At 43.4% G+C, this 20492-nt stretch overlaps 1 protein-coding gene across 21 annotated transcripts in view; it reads right to left on the bottom strand.

The window, feature by feature from the left end:
- Positions 1 to 20492, bottom strand: part of CLASP1 (cytoplasmic linker associated protein 1) — a 273436-nt gene that overhangs the window by 112484 nt on the left and 140460 nt on the right. For all 21 annotated transcript variants that reach the window (XM_086349101.1, XM_086349179.1, XM_086349040.1 and 18 more), the window contains one exon: positions 2664 to 2816. In XM_086349101.1, coding sequence (XP_086205227.1) covers positions 2664 to 2816 — 153 coding nt within the window. The remainder of the gene's footprint in view (positions 1 to 2663; positions 2817 to 20492) is intronic.

Below are 20492 nucleotides of genomic sequence, written 5' to 3'. Positions count from 1 at the left end.
AGGCCTGCATACTGGAGTGGGTTGCCATGCCCTCCTCCAGGGATCAAATCCACATCTCCTGCATCTCCTGCAATGGCAGGCAGGTTCTTTACCACTAGCACCACCTGGGAAGCCCCGTATTAATATATAAGTCTTTTCAAAGATTCCTAATGAACATATAATAGAAATTCCAATTCTTCAGGGAATAAATGAAATCATATCATTGTTAGGAATCCAACATAACAAAATTTGTGAAACATTCAAATAAGTTCTAAAGAATTTAATGGTTTCACCTCAACTTCATATTAGTCTCAAAATATTTTCAAGGAAAAAAATTTTCATTTCCTTTTAAAATCACAATAATGTGTCAATTTTTCATTTATAAGCCAGTTGCAAATTGACCCGACAATTGCTATCATTCAGGAGAAAGCTTTTTCTTTCTGTTAATATGTCACTTCACACATGAAAGTCAAGTGATATTTTACCAGATGTTTTTTCTTCATATTAAAGGTTTCTGAATGGCCATCTACAGTCATCCCTGTAACAATCATTAATGATTTATACTGGTTAGTCTGAGTGCTTTTCCAGAGCTTCCTACCTGACAACTTAGTTGGCATCTGGGGTCCTGATGGACCACCTAGACAGAAAAGGCTTTAAAGACAACTGATGCTTGTGGTAAATACTTGTCGTCACGCTTGATGAGTATTTCTCTGCATTCGCAAGTCAATTACAGACAGAAAATAGTAACACACTGTGAGTGGTGCTCTTTGTGCTTTAGGTTAGGCCTGGATCCCACCAAGCCGACAAACACTGAGCACCTTTCTGTGTGAAGCGGAGAGCTGCATGTCAAAGAGGGTTTGGGGCCATACACAGGCCTGGGCCCATGGAGTCTGATGAGAAGTCAACAGGGAAATCACAACTACGATGCTAAACAAAATGGAAAAAGATAAGATCAGGCCTGAGGGAAAGACAGGGTTAGTATCTCTGTACAATCTACACAGGTGGGATCGTTGGAAGGGGAACAGGTAAGGAATGGGAACAAAAAGACATGGTCTGATCACACAGAAATTTTCTAAGCTTAGTTTGTAGAATAGATGCTACTCAAAGACAGATCAAGAAAATGGATTAGAAAGACTGTTCAGCCATTAAAAAAAAAAGTACTGATACACGCTCCAGCAGAGACGAACTCCAAAAACATTATGCCAAGTGAAAGGAGCCAGACACAAGAGACAACATATTGGATGGCTCCGTTTCTCTGAAATTCCTAGAATAGCTGAAAGCATAGAGCAATAACATAGACTGGAGGGATCGCCAGAGCTGGGGAAGGAAGGAATGGGGAGAATTTTAATAGGGTCTTTTTTTGAAAGACCTTTAATGGGGTCTAGTTTCAAAACTGTGTGGAAACTAGATAGAGGTGGTGGTTGCCCAACACTATGAATATAATAAATGGTAATGAATTGTTACCTTTAAAATGGTTGATTTTATGTTGTATGAATTTAAGCTCTTTAACAACAACAACAAAAAAATGTATATATTTTAAATGAACCAAAAAATAAAAGATGACCAAGAGGCATGGGATGGCAAGGGGTGGCATGGGGGGTGCTCAAGAGGAAAGGGATATAGTTATAACTATGACTGATTCACATTTTTGTATGGCAGAAGTCAACACAACATTATAAAGTAATTATCATCCAGTTAATAATAAATTATTATCCTCCAGTTAAAATAATTATAAAGTATCCACCAGTTAAAATAAATTTGAAAAAAAAATACATTTCGAAAAAAACATAAAAGATTAGGAAGAACTAAGAATAGCAGCTCCCTCAACACAGAGACGGTAGGGCAGAGGTTGTGGGGGCACCAAGCTGATAAGCTGGGACACCAACATCCAAGGCCTGTTCAGACAGCAAGAAAGACCAGCCCAAGGAGGCAGCATTCTGATGCTGGTCCTCACTCTAGCTTTAACTGATTAGTTCATCCAGCCAATCTCAAAAGCCCAAGGCTAACAGTAAGCATGGTTCGAAAGTAAAAAGTAAGTAATTTTCACTATACTGTTAATCAACTATACTTCAATGAAAAAAAATTTTTAAGTAGGTAATTTGTGTATAAACTTAAATGTGACAGCAAAATGAAAGCTATATATAACAAGGACCCAAAACAGTCTAAATTAGGGGATGGAAGAGAAGGATAAAGAAATTTATCCTTATAAATTTATTTTCAAAGCCTCAGGGAGCTAGCTAATCTTGACCATTCACTAATTCGGTATCTTACAAGGTTTCACAAGGAACAATCTTACTTGCAGGAACAAAATACATTTTAAAGACAATTTAACTTCTAGACAATCTCAGTCCTGAGACACAGAAATTGGCTGATACCATGCAAGTATCATCAGGCATGGCAGGAGCCCAAGGCCATTAGGATACCATGAGCTCTGCTCCGTGGTGGATTCACACACCCAAAGATTCTGCCCCAGCAAACATGCAACACAGCAGCTCAGACGTACATTCTACCAGCTTATCAGCATCCATAGATGAGAACCAATTTACTTAAGGAAGAGAAAGTGGACTCATACTGCCCACAGAATTACTGCACCTCTAAAGGACACAGAAGGTGAGCAGCATGCGCATCTGCTTTAAGCTCCTACACAGCGGACCACGCAGCACTGTGCTTGGGCTTGGTCTTACCTGAAGACTTAGATCCAAGAGAGGAGGAGCCGAGTCTACGGGTGGTCCCCATTCCAACGTTTCTCCGTGAGCTTGCTGGAGCTTTGGACGACGTAGAGCTGGCGGAAGAAGGTCTATTACCATCCACAGAATCTTCATCATCAAAGTTTTTATCTAAAGAGTAAGCAAAGAAATTTTTTCTTTTTTTTTAATTTTTAAGTACTTTTTCATCTCAAGTGAAAACAGCAACTAGTTTTATTTAGAGATTAATGGTTTGCCTTCTCTTCTGGAATCTGAGATGTCCACCCAGGGTCTAGAAAAGCCTTAGGTGAGTCAAGAATGCAGCTACGAACACCCTGTTAACTTTCACATATCAGGAATGCTTTCCACTCCAATTTCAGAAAACAGAAAAATCATAAAGAAGAAAGCAACCTCTCATGAAGCTATCATGTAGGAACAGTTACTTTAACAATCTGGTATATTTCTGGCCATTCTTTCACGTACTTTTTAATAGTTAATGTATGACTATATTCCATTTTAGAAAATTGCTTATTTCAAATGTACATTTTACCACATGATGAAATATTCTTCATAAATGCCATTTTAATGGTTCCATAGTACTTTGCAATTGGAAAATGCTACAAATAAAAAACATTTTCATTGCTAAGACAGTTAGGGATATTCTAATATCTTATGCTTAGAAATAATACTGCAACAGACACCTTTCTACATGCGTTTTTGTTTGAATATTTAATAACTTTAAGAAAAATAATTTCTAGAAGCAATATTACTGAGTCAGAATATAAAAGCTTTTGACGTATACTACTCAAGTTATCTTCAGAAAGTTCATATAAATACATACTTTTCCTGAAAATTCAGAGTTTCTTGCCACATTCTTGCCAACACTGAAAATACTACCATTTTAAAATTTCAAACAAAATTTGATAGGCTTCTCCCCCCAAAACAACCTCTTCTTCAGTGTTGCACTTTAGTGAAATTAAGCTTTTTTTTTTTCTTCAATAAATTCATTAACTTCTAAATTTTCTAGATAGCAGTAGTGGTGGTTTAGTCTCTAAGTCATGTCTGACTCCCGCAACCCCATGGACTATAGCCCACCAGGCTCCTCTGTCCATGGGATTCTCCAGGCAAGAATACTGGACTGGGTTGCCATTTCCTTCTCCAGGGGATCTTCCCAACCCAGGAATCAAACCTGGGTCTTCTGCATTGCAGGCAGATTCTTTACTGACTGAGCTATAAGGGAATTCCTTAGACAGCAGTAGATCCCATCAATATTCCTCAAGTTGTATTAAAAAAAAAATATATATATATATATAAAGAAATCATCTTTGAGCATACTGATGAACAGCATTTTGATGACAAAAAAGTTAAAGCTATCACAGTGCACTATACAGAGCACTAGGGGCTTATGTAGCATGTGTGGGTCAGTCAGGAGGATAAATAACGAAATTAGGAGTTACTAAAAACAAACAAACAAAGAAAATTAACATCCATAGCTGGCAATATTCATGATTTCTGAAAAAGGGCTTAGTTCTTTACCAGTAAGTCTAAAGTAAGTAACTGTTGACCAAAAACAGAGAAATAATCTGTTTTTCTTGATCTAGTTGCTTCTCAGCTGAACTATCCACAGCCAAGTTTTGTGTCTACCTAAGACTCTAGTGTTAAGTGAAAGTGAAAGTGAATGTTCCTTACAGCTCACCAACAATCTACTTCAAATCATAGGGGTCCTTTTATTCAACAGTAAGGGAGAAACTGGGCTTCTAAGGTGGCTCAGTGGTAAAGAATCCACCTGCCAAGCAGGAGATGTGAGTTCAATCCCTGGATTGAGAAGATACCCTAGAGAAGGAAATGGCAACCTACTCCAATATTCTTGCTTGGGAAATCCCATGGACAGAGGAGCCTGGTGGGCTACAGTCCCTGGGGTCTAAGTGAGTTGGACTCAACTGAGCGACTAGTCAACAAAACAACAACAAAGGAGGAATCACATCCTCACAAATGCAGAATCCTATGCAGATTAGCTTCCCTCCACATGCCTTTACACTTCTGACCACCTGGCAAGCTGTGCTGTTTCACAGATGGCTTCTTCAATCCATGCATCAGTGTCTTACTGATTCAGATGTTCAGTGGTCTTTTAGCACAGACTTCCCATACAGACTCAAAAGTGATTATTAAATTGCAGAGCACACTAGTAAGGCCCCTCCAAGAGTAAAAAATGAGAAAAAAAAAAAGTGAAGTCACTCAGTCCTGTCTGACTCTTTGCGACCCCACGGGCTATAGCCTACTAGGCTCCTCCGTCCATGGGATTTTCCAGGCAAGAGGACTGGAGTGTGTTGCCACTTCCTTCTCCAGGGGATCTTCCCAACCCAGGGATCGAAACTGGGTCTCCCACACTGCAGACAGATGCTTTACCATCTGAGCCACCAGGGAAGCCTGGATGCAAGAGTAAAACCTGGTCTTAAAATACAGAAGGAGGTCACCCACTGAGCACTGACAGCAGAAGCAGCCTGTCTGTCCTCGGGGAGCCCAAGAGCACAGAGGCTGTGGAACTGTGGTCATCACTCCTCGGAGATCAGTGACAGCTCCAGACGGTGGGGAAGGTAAATTATAAGGGATGCGACCACAGCTACGCTTCACCCAGAAACACATATAATTTGCCTTTAGTTCTCTAACACAGGTAGGCATGCTGTATGGAACTGCGTGCAGTTACTGAGAATTATTTTCATGGGTCAATTTCACTGAATCCCAGGGGCTTCCACCTGCAACAATGATGGGTTAGCAAAGACCTAACCTCTTCCTAGAAGCCACACAGAATATATAAAACAACTACTGTCAGAAGACAACAGGCAGTATAGAACTGTGACATCTCAGAGAAGGGAAACAAACAAGGTGAGCTCTTTAATCACTCCAACTTCCTGCCTGGTGAACATTTCCAGGCCACCCCTTATGGGGAAGAGGAACCCAAAATGAACCTGGCAGTCTTGCGAAGCAGAAAAAATGAGGATCAGACTTCAGGGAGGCTGAGGTGGCTGGAAGTTACAGGGTGGAGTGCTGAAAAAGAGGAAGCCCCATAGAAAGAGAGCTCTAGAAATGTCCTAAGTTCTGGGCCACATATATGTGAATGAAATTCCCTAAGGGAGGGTACAAAATGACCAGGAAACTGTAATTTGAACAACTTGCAAAGTTTACACAAAGGGGAAGATTTTCGAGCACCAGAGTTGGGGTGTTTTCAGCGACTCACCGAATGCATTCAGTAGAGACCCCAGAGACAGCAGGCCTTAGTAGGGGGGCTGAACTAATACACCAAATTGTCCTCTCAGAGCTTAAAAACAGGGCTTAAGGATATTAGATTTGCAAGTGACTTAACTGCCTTGCCAAACATTCTTTAAATAAACACAACCAACCATGGATCCTCAATAATGTAGCAGTCACGATACATAACATACTAATCAAAATTTCCTGAACAGTTGAGAAGCAGAGCAATGTGGCCCATAATCAGGAGGGAAAACCATCAGAAAATAGTGACCCACTAAGAAATGACAGAGACAATGGAACTCTCAGATACGAACATGAAACCTGCTATATCCATGTTCAAGAATTAAAGGAACTCACAGGTGTAATGAAAGAAAAGGAAGCTAGTTCAAAGAACCAAATGGAACTTCTAGAAATTAAGAATATACAGTAGCTGAAATGAAAATATCATTGAAATGGGATTCAAAGCAGGTTAGGCACTGCAAAAGAAGGGGGAAAATGAGAGAATTTACACACACATGGCAATAAAAAATTAATCAAAATTAAACATAGATATCAAAAGGGAGGGTGGAGAACTAAGAGGAGTAGTCTCAGAGACCTGTAGGATGATACTTGTCACCAAATTCAAGTGTCTGTGTGTCACACACAGTGAGGCCACATACCAAAACGCTGGAGTGTGGAGTGCAGAAGCGTTAACAGTGGCCTCCCCAGACCAAACCCGAGGCATGGTGGGCCCTTCCCTCCTCCGTCCCTGGTGCAGGGACCACTCCATCGCCACACCTTCTGTGCCCAGCCCACCAGACCAGCCTGTGTCTGCCACCAAGCAGGCAGGCAGGAGCCCCGCTCTGGGAACACCGGCTTCTGGCCACCTCATCGGTCAGGAGCTGACCAGTGAAGCCAGTGGCAGGCTGAGCCCATGGCACCCGCCACCTCAGTCAGCGATCCCAGTAATAGTCATGTCAACCACCTCTGCTTGACCACCAAGGTCAAGGTCTTCACACCTAGCTCCACCAAGTACCAGAGGATGACGTTGCTAGAGCAACCTGGTACTTCTTCAGACCCGGCATCGGTCAGGAGTTGCACCTTTCTTCTCAGGATGAAACAGCAGCAAGGCAGGCATGAGCTGTAGCTGCCCTGCTCAGCCACTGGCAGGCGCCATAGTAGGCCCCTCCCCAAGCAAGGGACCCTCAGTGAGCCAACTGTCAGCTGTCCTGCTCAGCCACTGATCAGCACCACAGTGGGCTCCTCCCCCTCCCATCTTGTATATAAAAGGAGCCCTAATTTGGAAGGAGGGAAGATGGTTTTCGAGATGCTCAAGTCTGCCATCTTCTCAGTCTGCTAGCTTCCCGGTTAAAGTCGTCATTCCTTGTTACAACAACTTATCTTCCGATTTACTGGCCTGTCAGGTGGTGAGCAGAATGAGCTTGGGCTCTGTAACAAAAAGGTTTATTGTGGGGCCCTACAAGTGAACTCCGGAGAAGGCAATGGCAACCCACTCCAGTACTCTTGCCTGGCAAATCCCATGGATGGAGGAGCCTCGTAAGCTGCAGTCCATGGGGTCGCTAGGAGATGGACACAACTGAGCGACTTCACTTTCATTTTTCACTTTCATGCATTGGAGAAGGAAATGGCAACCCACTCCAGTGTTCTTGCCTCAAGAATCCCAGTGATGGGGGAGCCTGGTGGGCTGCTGTCTCTGGGGTCGCACAGAGTTGGACACAACTGAAGTGACTTAGCAGCAGCAGCACAAGTGAACTCCAGGAGTTGGTGATGGACAGGGAGGCCTGGCTTGCTGTGATTCATGGGGTCATAAAGAGTCGGACACAACTGAGCGACTGAACTGAACTGAACAAGGAGATGTGTGGCTCATGCCTTAAAAACCTCAGACTCCCTAAAAACTTTCAGCAGAATCCTTTCCCAAGGAAGGTAAGGCAGGGGCGTGGTGAGTTGTTTGCTAACTTCTTAGTTTCAGATCTTTTGTTCTTGAAGTCAGGTCAAAGTCAGGTAATGATGTTCCTGTAAACCTTCACCAAACAAATGTTATTCTCTGTTCTGACAAGAAAGGGCTCACCCCCAAGTTACAACTTTCTCCCTCTGAGGTCCAGGTCCTGCTAAGAGGAGGCAGAACTTAGCTGGCGGCTCCCTCAGGGCCAGGTCCTCGGACCCCGCCCAGCTGTCATCACTGAGGGAGCCAGGCACCCAGGACCCAACTGGCCCTCAGGCTCCTCAGGCTGCCCAGACAGCAGGGTACACGTCCTACAGACTGCATCCTATGCAGATGGCCGCTGCCATTAGGTCACAGAGTTGGGGATGGGGAGAGGTTCACAGCCTCCTCAAGGCCTGGGCCCGGCCAGTGGGCAGCCATGGCCAGGGCTCTGGAGCCCTGCAGGACACAGCTGCCAGCCTGTTCCCTGGGCCCCTCCAACTCAACCACTGAGATGAGGCTGAGTGAGAGGGCCCTGGGGAGAAGGCCAGTATCCACCTCTTACCTCACTCTCTGCCTGAAGACCACCACCCCTCCCATCACTGGTTGAATGGGCCACTTAAGGTCGTTCATGGACAGTTGCTCGCTGGGGAAAGAGGCGCACTGTGGCACCGACCAATGGCTGAGCAGGACTCCACTAACGGTTCAGCAGTAAGCAGTGCCTGGTAATAGGGTGCACAGCACATGCCAAGGGACACCTGTGAAGGACTGAGCATGGCTGCATTCTATTACCATATCCACAAGTCTGACATAGTGAAACTACATCATCAGCAGAAGCCAGAGGGAAAAATACACATTCTATAGAGGGACAAAATGACAATAGGCTTCATCAGAAGTCCCATATGTAAGAAGACAACAGAATGGCATCTTTAAAATGGCAAAAGAAAGGTATTAACCTAGCTACATCCAGCAAAAATACCTTTTAAGAATAGAGACTGAATGAAAGCAGAACTCATCACCAGCAGACTCACTCCAGGAAACGATGACACCCTCCAGGCAAAAGGAAAATGGTATGAAATGGAAACTTGGAATTACACTAAGAAATGAAGGGTACTGGTGAGAGCAAATGTGCAAGTAATGTAAGGCTTTATTCTTATACTTGAATTACTGCAAAAGATAACTGTTTAAAGCAAAGATTAAAACACTCAACATTTGGTTTCTATCCTCCTCATATTCTCATGTTACAGGCAGAATATCCCATGGCCAGAGAAAGCATCCTTGTTGGCATGTGGGCACAGGGTGGGGGTGGGGCATTAGGACATATGTTGCTGGAGGGGGAGCTACACAGAAAAGGGGCAAGTAAGAAGGGAATGGAAGCAGTTCAGGGTCTGTCCTCAAAGAGCTTGTAGTTTTAACAGCTCATCACAAATTGTTCACACTCATTGCAGATGTTACGCTGCACATGCTGCACCAGGCGGCAGCTGCTTCATCACCAGTGCCCACATGGAAACGGCTCCCAAGGAAGGGAAGGGGAACAGGCAGCCAGTGGAGGGATTTTAGAAACCGAGCTCCATTAGTTCCAACTTAGCCTCTTTACTTCTCTACGAAAACAAATCTGATGGACTGACTTACCTAAATTTCTAACCAGGTCAGAAGTAAATAAATACAAAAATAGAAGGGGGCTCAGAACACAGTAGTTAAACACAGTGATGGGAATGAGAAGTGATGGTTGAAAGCCCAACAGATAAACAGACACGATAAAAAGCAAACACGCATTAAGAAAAATCCTTGAACCCGCCTAGAACACCAGTGCCAGCACAGGGGTCAAGTCACACGTCACAAGGCCACAAGCTAAGAGCACGATACCAAGCACTCATCACCACGACGCTGTGATAGCAAGATTACATGGCTGCTCGTGTGACTCGTGCACCAACAAACAAAGTGATTCACATTGTCTATCTGAGTCCGAAATTCAGGGGAACAAGGAAAAGGGAATATTCATTTACAAGATTAACAGTTAGACACACTGCTTTAAGTTTACAGATGCTTCGCCCAAAAAGGTGTTTGGAGGACAAAAGTCAACTGAACCTATTATTTGAAAACTAGTACACCATCTACAAATAAGTATCCCCTATGGTTCCTAGCTTCTGGGACACCCAGAAATTAAAATCAAATTCAGAAGGGGGTTAGGCCCTACAAAAAGTATTCATCCAGTTTCAGTTAACTGGGGTTAAATTTCTCTGATGTAGAAGATGCCGTTCCTGACCTGGACAAATAAGCTGTGTTGGCTGCTGTGCTGTGCAGAGGGCGTCCACTATGGATCCAGTCCAGGATGAGGGGCCTCATGGTCTAAAATGTTTCAGTATCTTTCAACTAAATCAATCCATACTGAACTCTACAAGTCCCTTAAATTCCCATTTTCTTTAGGCTTTTCAGCTAAGCAGACATTTGTTAGAATAGAGGCTCTTTTTCTAGAGCTTTAACTAAGGCAAACACATGTGTGAGAATGAGTATTTTTAGCTATGCGAGCTTGTGCTATTACATCAATTTAAAATTTTTCACACATCAAGACAACATCTGTTACATAGAAAATGTTCTCAGAGAAGGATGGGTTCTCTCTGAACCCAAAGAAATAATTAATTCTATCTCCAGACACCACTGCAAGGCTGTCATTCTGAGGGTCACTTCTCTCACGTGACAGCTTAGGATAAGCTCTCGGATAAGCTCGGATAAGCTTATTGGCACCTTCAGTTCCTCCAATGTTTTAAAAATCACCCGAGTTCTACTCCCCCTTTTACAGAATTGGGACAAGACATTTAAAAATTACACATGAAATTTCTACAGTGTCACAGTGTACTTTTCATCCAACTCTCAATCACTCCTGGTAACCCAATTAGCAGGCACAGGGAAATGCAAATAGCAGTAGAATAGCGTGCCCAAAAGAACTGAAGATACAAAAGAGATTTTAAAACACAGGAGAGACGGGACCTTTTGAAAAAATTAAAAGTCCAGAGTAGTACAGTCATTTGTGGACTCAGCAGCAAAGTAGCATAATTCTCAAAACTGAGTAAGTTTGTGAACTTGCACTGAAGCCCTGAACAGTGGTCCAGATGCTGGACAGACGCTGGTGATTAGCCACAAGCACAGGCAGGCAGAAGCAGCCTCTTCACCAGCCTCCCAACTCAGATCTGAACCGCTAAGGAAGGCCCAGCAGAGCCCCAGCAGCCTCAGGACTGAACTGCAATCAGGCTGGATTGGGACGATACAAAGCAACAAGCCACACACAGACTCTTTGGGTCAAAAGTCATCAAAGACCATTACACACCACTGTGACTACAGTTTCAGGTACCGAAGAGACAGAAAAAAAATACCACTCTAAAGACTGACTTTGAGTTTGGTGTATAGAACTTGGAATTACAAGTTCTGACATATACTGTCCACTTAGAAATGTATACACACATCTGTGAGGACAAACAAAATGTCACAGAAACTAAGAGACAGTTGTTCTCCATTATCCATCTGCCAGGGAGGCCGGAACCTAAACCACCAAGCTGTTCCTCTCTTCACTCCTGAGGCAGACTCTGACCCACGGAAAGCCAATGGAGAGAAAATGCCTCATTTCTACACAAAGACAACCCACTCTGTCTCCCTACATGAGGGAGCACCCTGTGGAAGCTGATGTTGCTAACAGGCTCTCAGTTTCACCCACTCCTTGTTACTGAAATTCTCCTCCAAGGGAATGAGAAATGTGGCAGCCTAGTAACTGGAGTATAATTAGTACTCCCAAGAGGGGGCTGCACGGAGCCACGATAACAAGCTCAAAGGCAGGCTGCTTTTTGTAAATCCCCAAGTTTCTTGTCTTGATCTGTCACAGCTCTAAGCCACTGCTGATGACCCCATATGCCAAGCACACTCCTATGTAATTGTGAATACACCATTCTCTGTGATCCTGCCGGACTCTGTCCTGCCCTGGGCTGCACAGCCATGCATGTGCCTTTACTCCGTCTCACCCTGTAATGATCTGTGTGGAGATTTGTTCTGTCTCTGTCCCTGGGGCAGAGACCAGCTGGTACTTCTCTGGTATTCCTAATACCCACAACGGAGCCTGGGCCAACAGACGGTAGGGCTATCAAATATTTAACTTTGGCAGTCCACAGGAAAGAAGTCAAAACTTCCGAATGAATGCAAACCATCCTTCATGTATCTTTTTCAGCTTTCATGACCTCTAAAAATGCATAAGCCTTCACTGGATAATAAAATCAAATAAAGTTATAAAAATGTCTGAGGAAGACAGTAAGGTAAATACAACCCTGAAAAGTCAAAGTGTTAGTCGCTCAGTTGTGCCCGACTCTTTGCAACCCCCATGGACTGCAGCCCACCAGGCTCCTCTGTCCATGGGATTTTTCAGGCAAGGATATTGCAGTAGTTTGCCATTTCCTTCTCCAGGGGATCTTTTTGACCCAGGGATCGAACCCGGGTCTCTTGCACCACAGGTAGGTTCTTTACCTACTGAGCTACCAGGGAGGCCCCCTAAATACAACCCTAAATGTTTTTTAACCTTCTTGATTTTCCACCAGTCAGAAATATCTTTATTTTTTTTCTGATAAAGCATAAACCTATTTAAAAATTAAAGTCAAAGTACAACCCCCAAAATAAGACTATTCACAATGATATATGAGATATATACATGCATTTCTAGACTTCAGTGTATATACAAACCTGTCAATATACACACACGTGCACAAAAACCATTCTGCCCACTACCAATATTTAGCATTTTTCTATATCAGTCTAATCCATTTTAAAGACTATTATTACACTGCTCACATCTATAATATTTGATCAATCACTTACAAATAGCTTGATTATTTCAAATCTTTCACCCTCAAAATGCCACTGCAGTCATGTGTCTAAAGTGGCAACAGTGAACGCATACTTATGTCTATACATACCTGTGTGCCGGGCCCTGTGTTGGGGGCCCTCGTCAGATCCTCCTGACAACCCCAAGAGAGAAGCACCATCATGACTCCACATTAAAGATGGAAAATCTTAACACATCCAAACAGCAGTGCCTAAAGTCACACAACTAATAAGTAAGGGGGGTGAAGGAAGAGTTCAGGTCTATGTCTGTCTGACTCAAGATCCTAGGATCAGAGTCGTGATGATAAATGACCACAAAAAACAGCAACTCACATAAACTGGCCACTGTGTGATGAGCACCTCTGCTCAGACCTTTCTGTGCATCATTTTATTTAATTCTTGTAACAGATGCTTGCTTACCTAAGAAAATTACTTAAGATAATTTCCTAAACACAGAGCCATCAGTATCTCTTATGACTATAGACACAGAAATCCTCAACAAGATATTAGCAAACCAAAGCTAGCAACATATAAAAAATTATCACTATGGCCAAGTAGGATTTAGCCCAAGAATGTAATATTGGTTTAATATATAAAACTTAATTAATTTATTAATACATCATATTAACAGGCTAAAAGACAAAAACACATGTTCAACAGATGTACCAAAATGTATTTCCAATATTGGGGAGATGCTTTCATGCTAAAAATACCACAAACAGGGACTGGAAGGGAACTCCCTTGACCTGATGAAGACCAGCTACAAAATACAAAAAGCACACTATTAAATCTTATTTAACAGGGACAGACTATATGCTTTCCCCCTAAGATCAGGAACAAGATAAGAAGCCTGCTCTCACTACTTCTATTCAACAGTATACTCAAGGTTCTAGCCAGGACAATTAGGATAGAAAAAACATCTGGATTAGACAAGAAGAAATAAAATTATCTCTCTTCACAGATGACATAATCTGCATATATAAAGTTCTAAGGAATTCACTAAAAAACTAGTAGGACAAATAAATTATTTCAGAGAGACTGCAGGATTAAAACCAATACAGAAAAACTCATTGTATTTTTATACATCAGCAGCGAACAATTCAAAAATGAAATTAAGAAAGTAATTCAATTAACAATAGCATTAAGAAAAATAAAATAGTAATTTTAACAAAAAGAATGTTTGCATGTTTGCTGAAAACTATGTAATGTTATTGAGAGAAATTAAAGACCTACTAAATGGAAAGACATTTCACGTTCATGGATCAGAAGATTGTGGCACAGAAGTAATTCAGATTATACAGTGAAAAGAAATGTATGAACATTTTTTGAGAAACAGAAGGAGGCCTTAAACCACCTTCCCTACAGATGGTTCCAAAATGAAAGGATCTACCTGCTCCCTTGTCAAAAAGCTCTGGGATGGTCTCAACGACAATTTTCTCAGGGTCACGAAAGAAATGCATTATTTACAAAGAAAAGAAAAAAAGCTAAATTAGGTATCTGCTTCCCCCAAGAAGCATCAACTTTTAAATTCTTCCTAAACTCTCTGTGGCCTCCCTGTGACTTGGAAGTTCAAGTTCAGGGCACAGGGTCACCTGAGAGGTGATCTGGTCTCCGTATTCCCTTTGTTGCTTCTAAAATAAAACTGAATGCATGCCTGGGAGCAAGTCTCCTCTCTCTGAGAGGGTGGGGTGTGGGGAGGGGTGTTACTGTACTGAACACTAAGAGCACAACACATGCAGCTTCCTTCCCTCATCTCTTCACCATCTATTTACCAAGTACACCTCTGTGCCAGGTACTCTGCAGGGAACTGGGAGGAAGGTAGAAAAGCGTGGCTTTTATCCTGGAGTTCACAGTCCAGCGTGGGAAACAGACACACACAACTCACAGCAGCCATGACTCAGTGTGATGCTTTGCTCAAGTCACGCACAGGATGTGCCAAGTGAATACAGAAAAGGGGCACAGAGAACAGAGACAAGTCAACTCGGAAAGGATCCACTGTGCCCTCCCACCCACACTCTGACATGACTCACTCCATTGCTTGGGTCTGACAGTGGAGGACTTATCATGAACTGGGACTGTGAAATGCTCTAAATGGGCACACAGCCTACACAGTGCAGGCACATGGTAGACAGCCCCGCGGAGAGAGCACACAGGCAGAGAGAATACATTCCAAAGACTCCTTGTGGACAAATGTAGGAGGGGCAAGGGACTTCTGACAGGGACAGTGAACAAACCAGCCAGGGGCCAAGGCTCACAGATGTGTCCAGGAGCCCCAGAGTTCTGGGACTGTCCCCATCCTGGGCACCAGGGAACAAAGGACTGAAGGCAAAGTCTCCAAGTCATGTCCAGAAGTTTGAGTTATTCAAGTTGGCATCTCTTGACCTGTTTAGATGCCCAACTTAAACTAACCATGTTAATACAAAGCCTTCCCCAAAGAAAAGAACCCACAGCAACATAGCAATAGCAGGTACAGAAGATCAGTCTTGAAGAAGAGTTATCTCCCTACACACCTCAAAGAGACTATAAACTTCTTCTTGGAACCAGTCAAAAGGGAGGGCACAAAGAGATGGCTACTTTATCATCCTGAGTATCAGAGGGCTCTCAGGGGAGCAGCAGGGAAGACCAGGATGGACCAGCCTTTCTGCCAGAAGAGCTGGCCATGGAGCTCAGGGAAGACTCAAACTGTCTCTGTATTAACATGGACTGGTGAGCCCCACAAACTCTGGCCAGATGGAAGACCTGGCTTTACATTCTATCAGGGCTCTGGACACATCCAGGGTAAGAGAAACGCAGGAGGAGCCACCCCAGGGGGTAGCTCTCCCTCTCATGGTCCCATCGCCCATGAGGGTCCCGGAGCGGGGACCTGGGACCATCCTGCTGCTCTTTCACCAGCCACCCAACCCCAGGCCAATCAGCCAGAGGAGGAAAAGGGACAGGAGGCTTAACTCACTGGTCACCTAAGCCACGCTCTCTCTTCTAGATGCAACAGGTGCTCTGGGGTAGAAGACAATCCTCATATAACTTGGAATCCATCGTGCTTCGGCCCCTACACACAGTCTGGTAGAAAATTAAAGTCAATTCACTACTGACTCATATTCATCAGGCATGAATTTTTAACTCCTTTCAAGGCTTTTCTTCTAGGAAACAAGATTGTCAAAAGATTACCCTAAATCCTATGAAACACAGATCAGTCAAGCTCAAGATAGTTAGAAAAGAGATTCCAAGAAAGAATTAACCACCATAACAAACAAAAATCCACCGTGTTTTTTAAAGAATTTGGCGCTCTTTCCTAGAAACTATCTCTGAGTAAATGTTTAAGAGTTTGAATCTGTTACATTTTCTCCAACTATTATTATGTCTTCTTTCTCTAGTGCAATTTTCATTCAAATTTGAATTCCTATCTCACCATCTGAAAAGTTAAGTCACATTATAGGTAGTTGATGGTTTTCTATAGTTTTTGTAAGAATACGGCCTTTGAATAACTATAATACACACAGACTTAAAACCAATTTACTGCTGCTAAGGCCCTAGTATATTTCATTGAACTTATTCTCATAGCTACTTGGGAATTCACAACGCTGCAATTATTTACATGATTACAAAGCAGTCGAAATGCTGCTGTGACCGCCTATCCTAGCCACACTCAAACCTACTTCACACTTTTGTACAAAGAAACCCAAGTAAACTAAAGGTACCAAACAAAGACTTTAGGATTAAAAAAGAGGATCTTTTGATTGTTTTCTTTTCCAATTTCATTTTTATAAAAATCAAATGTATACACTTACTCAGCCCTTGAACCTGGCTATAAGAAGAGCTCGTGAAGCCCATTCCAACTATTTTACTATTTTTTCTGTCTTGTTCAATCAATTCTCTCAACTCCAAAGACTAGTGAGTAGATCTGTTTTCAATGTCTGGGCATCTGTGCCAGAGGTGGCTGTGTGCAGAGGTGGTACACTCATGCGGGCCGCTGGGTGACGGCGGAGTCTAGACCCAGCCTCTGTGCACGTCCACCAGGAGGATGGGCCAGGGAGAGCCTTCTGACCTCACAGTCAATGATTTCATGCTGGATAAAGGTCTGGCATTTCTAGCACAGCATAAACCAGCTACTATGTGGTCACACTGAGAAAACCAAACAGTAAATGGAGTTCAATCTTCCCCATGTGACTCTAGCTTTGGGAGGCAGCGCGCAGAGAGGTAAAATGCACAGATTTCAGAGAGTTCTTCTCCAGACTTCAAAACCTGGCACCATTTCTTAGTTTGGACAAGTTAGTAAACTTCTCTATGCTTGTCTTTCATCTATAGAATAACTATCACTCACACACCCATGATCTGTGTATTCAGAAGATGTTCACGTGACCCTGAACCGGATGCTGACAGTTCAGAGACTGAAGCACTTCCACTCTCAGAGCTGACAGCCACGGTGAGGCTTCAGAGGCCCAGGGAAGGGACCCTGAGAAGTCTCCGCAAGGTTGCGTGTGGAAACTGAGCAGATGTTAATTAAGCTGGGTGACAAGAGCGTGGACTCCAGTGGGATCCACATGTGTGAAGCCCTAGTATATCGGCCCCTGGGCCGAGACAACCCAAGCGGCAGTCAGAACTGATCCCAAGATAGCACAGGCACATAGACTGCCGTGATTACTAATTATAACGACCTTAATTGTCTACATGGTAATAAGTTATAGTAGGGGATTTAACTCGGTAGTTACTTCTCACAAATCCACCAGCAATGCTGGAGACTGAAGTTCGATCCCTGGGTTAGGAAGATCCCTTGGAGAAGGGAATGGCAACCCACTCCAGTATTCTTGCCTGGAGAATCCCATGGACAGAGGAGCCTGGCAGGCTACAGTCCATGGGGTAGCAAAGAGTTGGACACAAATGAGCAACTTTCATTTCACTTCTCACAAAAGTGCTCAAAAACTAACTACAGTGAAGACATTTATTTTCAGTGAACATATGTGGACATGTTTACTATTTCATAGGAAAAGGGGGACGTTTTAAGCACCGTGAATTGCTGTGAACGAAGTCTGCATACTGATGACTGAAAACTGAACTTCCAGAAGTGGCAACTAATCTTTCAACACCTCGGATAATCTCTGAATGTCACAGTGACAAAAATCGCAATGGATTGTTTCACTGATTCAACATTCTTTTCTCCTTTTGACTATACAACTTATGTTACCTTTGAACTTGCCCTAAAGGGGTACTGTGCTTAATTAGTGTCAGAACCCAAACCCCACAAATATCAGACCTACATCTTGCATTCATCTGGAAATGTCATTTTAATTATCACTGTACCAACCCTGACCCAATTCTTCTCGACAACCACTACACAGGAGCAAAAGCAAGTCAGCTGGAAAAATCCAGAGCCAAATTTGGAAGAGGTTCCCAACCAGAACATCTTCTCATATTAAAGTGACTGCACCCAGAGCTGTCTGCCTCTCATGCAATAATCCTTCAAATCCTCCATCCCTGATTTAATGACTGCATTCTCAAGAAGCCAAGAGAAGCAAATATCACATTCTAAAATAAAAAGACAGAAAAATAAGATGACAACTGAAAAGAAACACCTACATTCTAATAAATTATAATCCTCTAATACCAGCCCCATCCCTACTCTAAGATACATATCAACTTGGAACTCACGTACAAATAGAATTCTAAGTTCTAGTGTCTAAAACTACAATCATTTCTCCATCCTCAAAACTGCTCACTCCCCAAGTGCCCTGCTACAGCCAGTCCCAGCACCACTCAGTCAGGCAGCCATCTCCCCCCACATCATCCTGAAATGTGGCCAGAGAGCCCCCCTGGCTCTCACCTTCACCACCACTCCCACCACGCTGAGGCTGTCCTCATTCAGGTGTGCCTCACCTCTTACCTGGATTTCTGCTATTAAAATAGTGTCCAAATCAGTCTCTTTGCCTCCAGTCTTTTTTAAAAAAAATAACAACAGATGTTTCAAATACACAGAACATTAACCATTAAGAGCACCTAGTCTCACCACCTAGACAGCTTTGTGGTGCAGTGGTAAAGAATCTGCTTGCCAAAGCAGGAGACATGGATTTGACCTCTCAGTTAGGAAGAGACTCTGGAGGAGGAAATGGTAACCCACTCCAGTATTTCTGCCTGGAAAATTCCATGGACAGAGGAGCTTGGAGCCTGGTGGGTTACAGTCTTTGGGGTTGCAAAGAGTCGGACTCAACTGAGCACGCGTGCAGAGTCAAATAAGAGGTAAGATTCTGACAATACAATGAATTCCACCCCCTAGACAAACTCTGCTGCTGCTGCTGCTGCTGCTAAGTCGCTTCAGTCGTGTCCAACTCTGTGCAACTCCATAGACGGCAGCCCACCAGGCTCCCCTGTCCCTGGGATTCTCCAGGCAAGAACACTGGAGTGGGTTGCTATTTCCTTCTCCAATGCATGAAGGTGAAAAGTGAAAGTGAAGTCGCTCAGTCCTGTCCGACTCTGAGCGACCCCATGGACTGCAGCCTACCGGGCTCCTCTGTCCATGGGATTTTCCAGGCTCTTTCAAAAGAACAAAATCAACAAATGTATAAACATGGTTAAATAATTGAAATATTAGAAGAAAACAAAATGAGATTAAAAAGCTTCTCTAGCCAACTCCCTTACTACTTTCCAGCATTTTGTTTTATTTTTGTTTTGTTTTGGCCATGGAGGCTTATGGAATCCTAGTTCCCCCAAACCCAGGCCCCCTGCAGTGGAAGTACGGAGTCCCAGCCACTGGAGCATTAGGGAATTCCAGGTTTGGGTTTTAATGAAGCTTCTGTTTTGGAATAGGATCCAAGTTACAGAAAAGTTGTAAAGACAGTACAGAGGGTCCCCTATTCCCCACGCCCTGTCTCCCTGTTGTTAACATAGTCTGGGGAATTGGTTATAATTAATGAACCAATATTGATACATCATTATTAAAGTCCATGAGCAGGTTTTCTCAGAGTTCCCTACTTTCCCCACCATCCTTTCTCTGTCCCAGGACCCTATCCAGGACACCACATGACATTTAATCACCACCACACTCCTCTGGGTTGTGCCATTTCTCAGACTTCCTTGTTTTAGACGACCTTGACAGTTCAAGGAGTGCGGGTTGGGTAGTTTACAGAAAGTCCTTCAATTTGGGTTTGCCTGAGGTTCCCAAGTGTACATAGAGCTTATGGGTTGAGAAAGAAGATGCTCAGAGGTAAAATGCCATTCTCCTCACATCTTGTCCAGAGTACACGTGGTCGACAAGTCCGCTGATCTGGCCTCAGTCACCTGGCTGAGGCGGTGTGTGCCGGGGACCAGCCCCGGCTGATTCAGGGTATTCGAAGGAGAGACGGCATAGGCGAAGATCAGGAAACAATTGCTTAATTAAACGTTAATTAAGGATATAAAGAGTGATAGAATGAGGATAGCTCAGTAGGAAAATTCAGTGGAGAAAAGAGGCTGAGTAGCTTGGTTTACGCGGGAGACCAATAAAACTTCAAGACAAGAAGTTTGCACCACTTACGTAGGCCACAGGCGTCCTTCCGTTCTCCCGAAGGAGAGGAGACACTGAGGCCTCCCCGGTCGGATCTTAGAAGCCCAGGCATAATTAGTAAGCATGGTGGGTTCCGCGCTCCAGATGGAGACTCAGCCAGAGTGAGAGAGAGAGAGACATGGGGAGACCAGTATTTCGAGAAACTGATCCCAATTCTTTATTTTCCATGGTCTACTTTTATACACTGAGATGTTATGCAAAAGTCACGCGGGGTCAGCAGTCCTGACTTTTATCAAAGTCAGGTGCTTCATACAAATGTATACAGAGG

Source organism: Bos grunniens, chromosome 2, assembly GCF_055505025.1.
Source record: "Bos grunniens cultivar Pamir isolate PY7600 chromosome 2, Bosgru_T2T1.0, whole genome shotgun sequence".
In the NCBI taxonomy this organism is placed as follows: Eukaryota; Metazoa; Chordata; class Mammalia; order Artiodactyla; family Bovidae; genus Bos; species Bos grunniens.
This window is presented reverse-complemented; position numbering and strand designations above follow the sequence as displayed.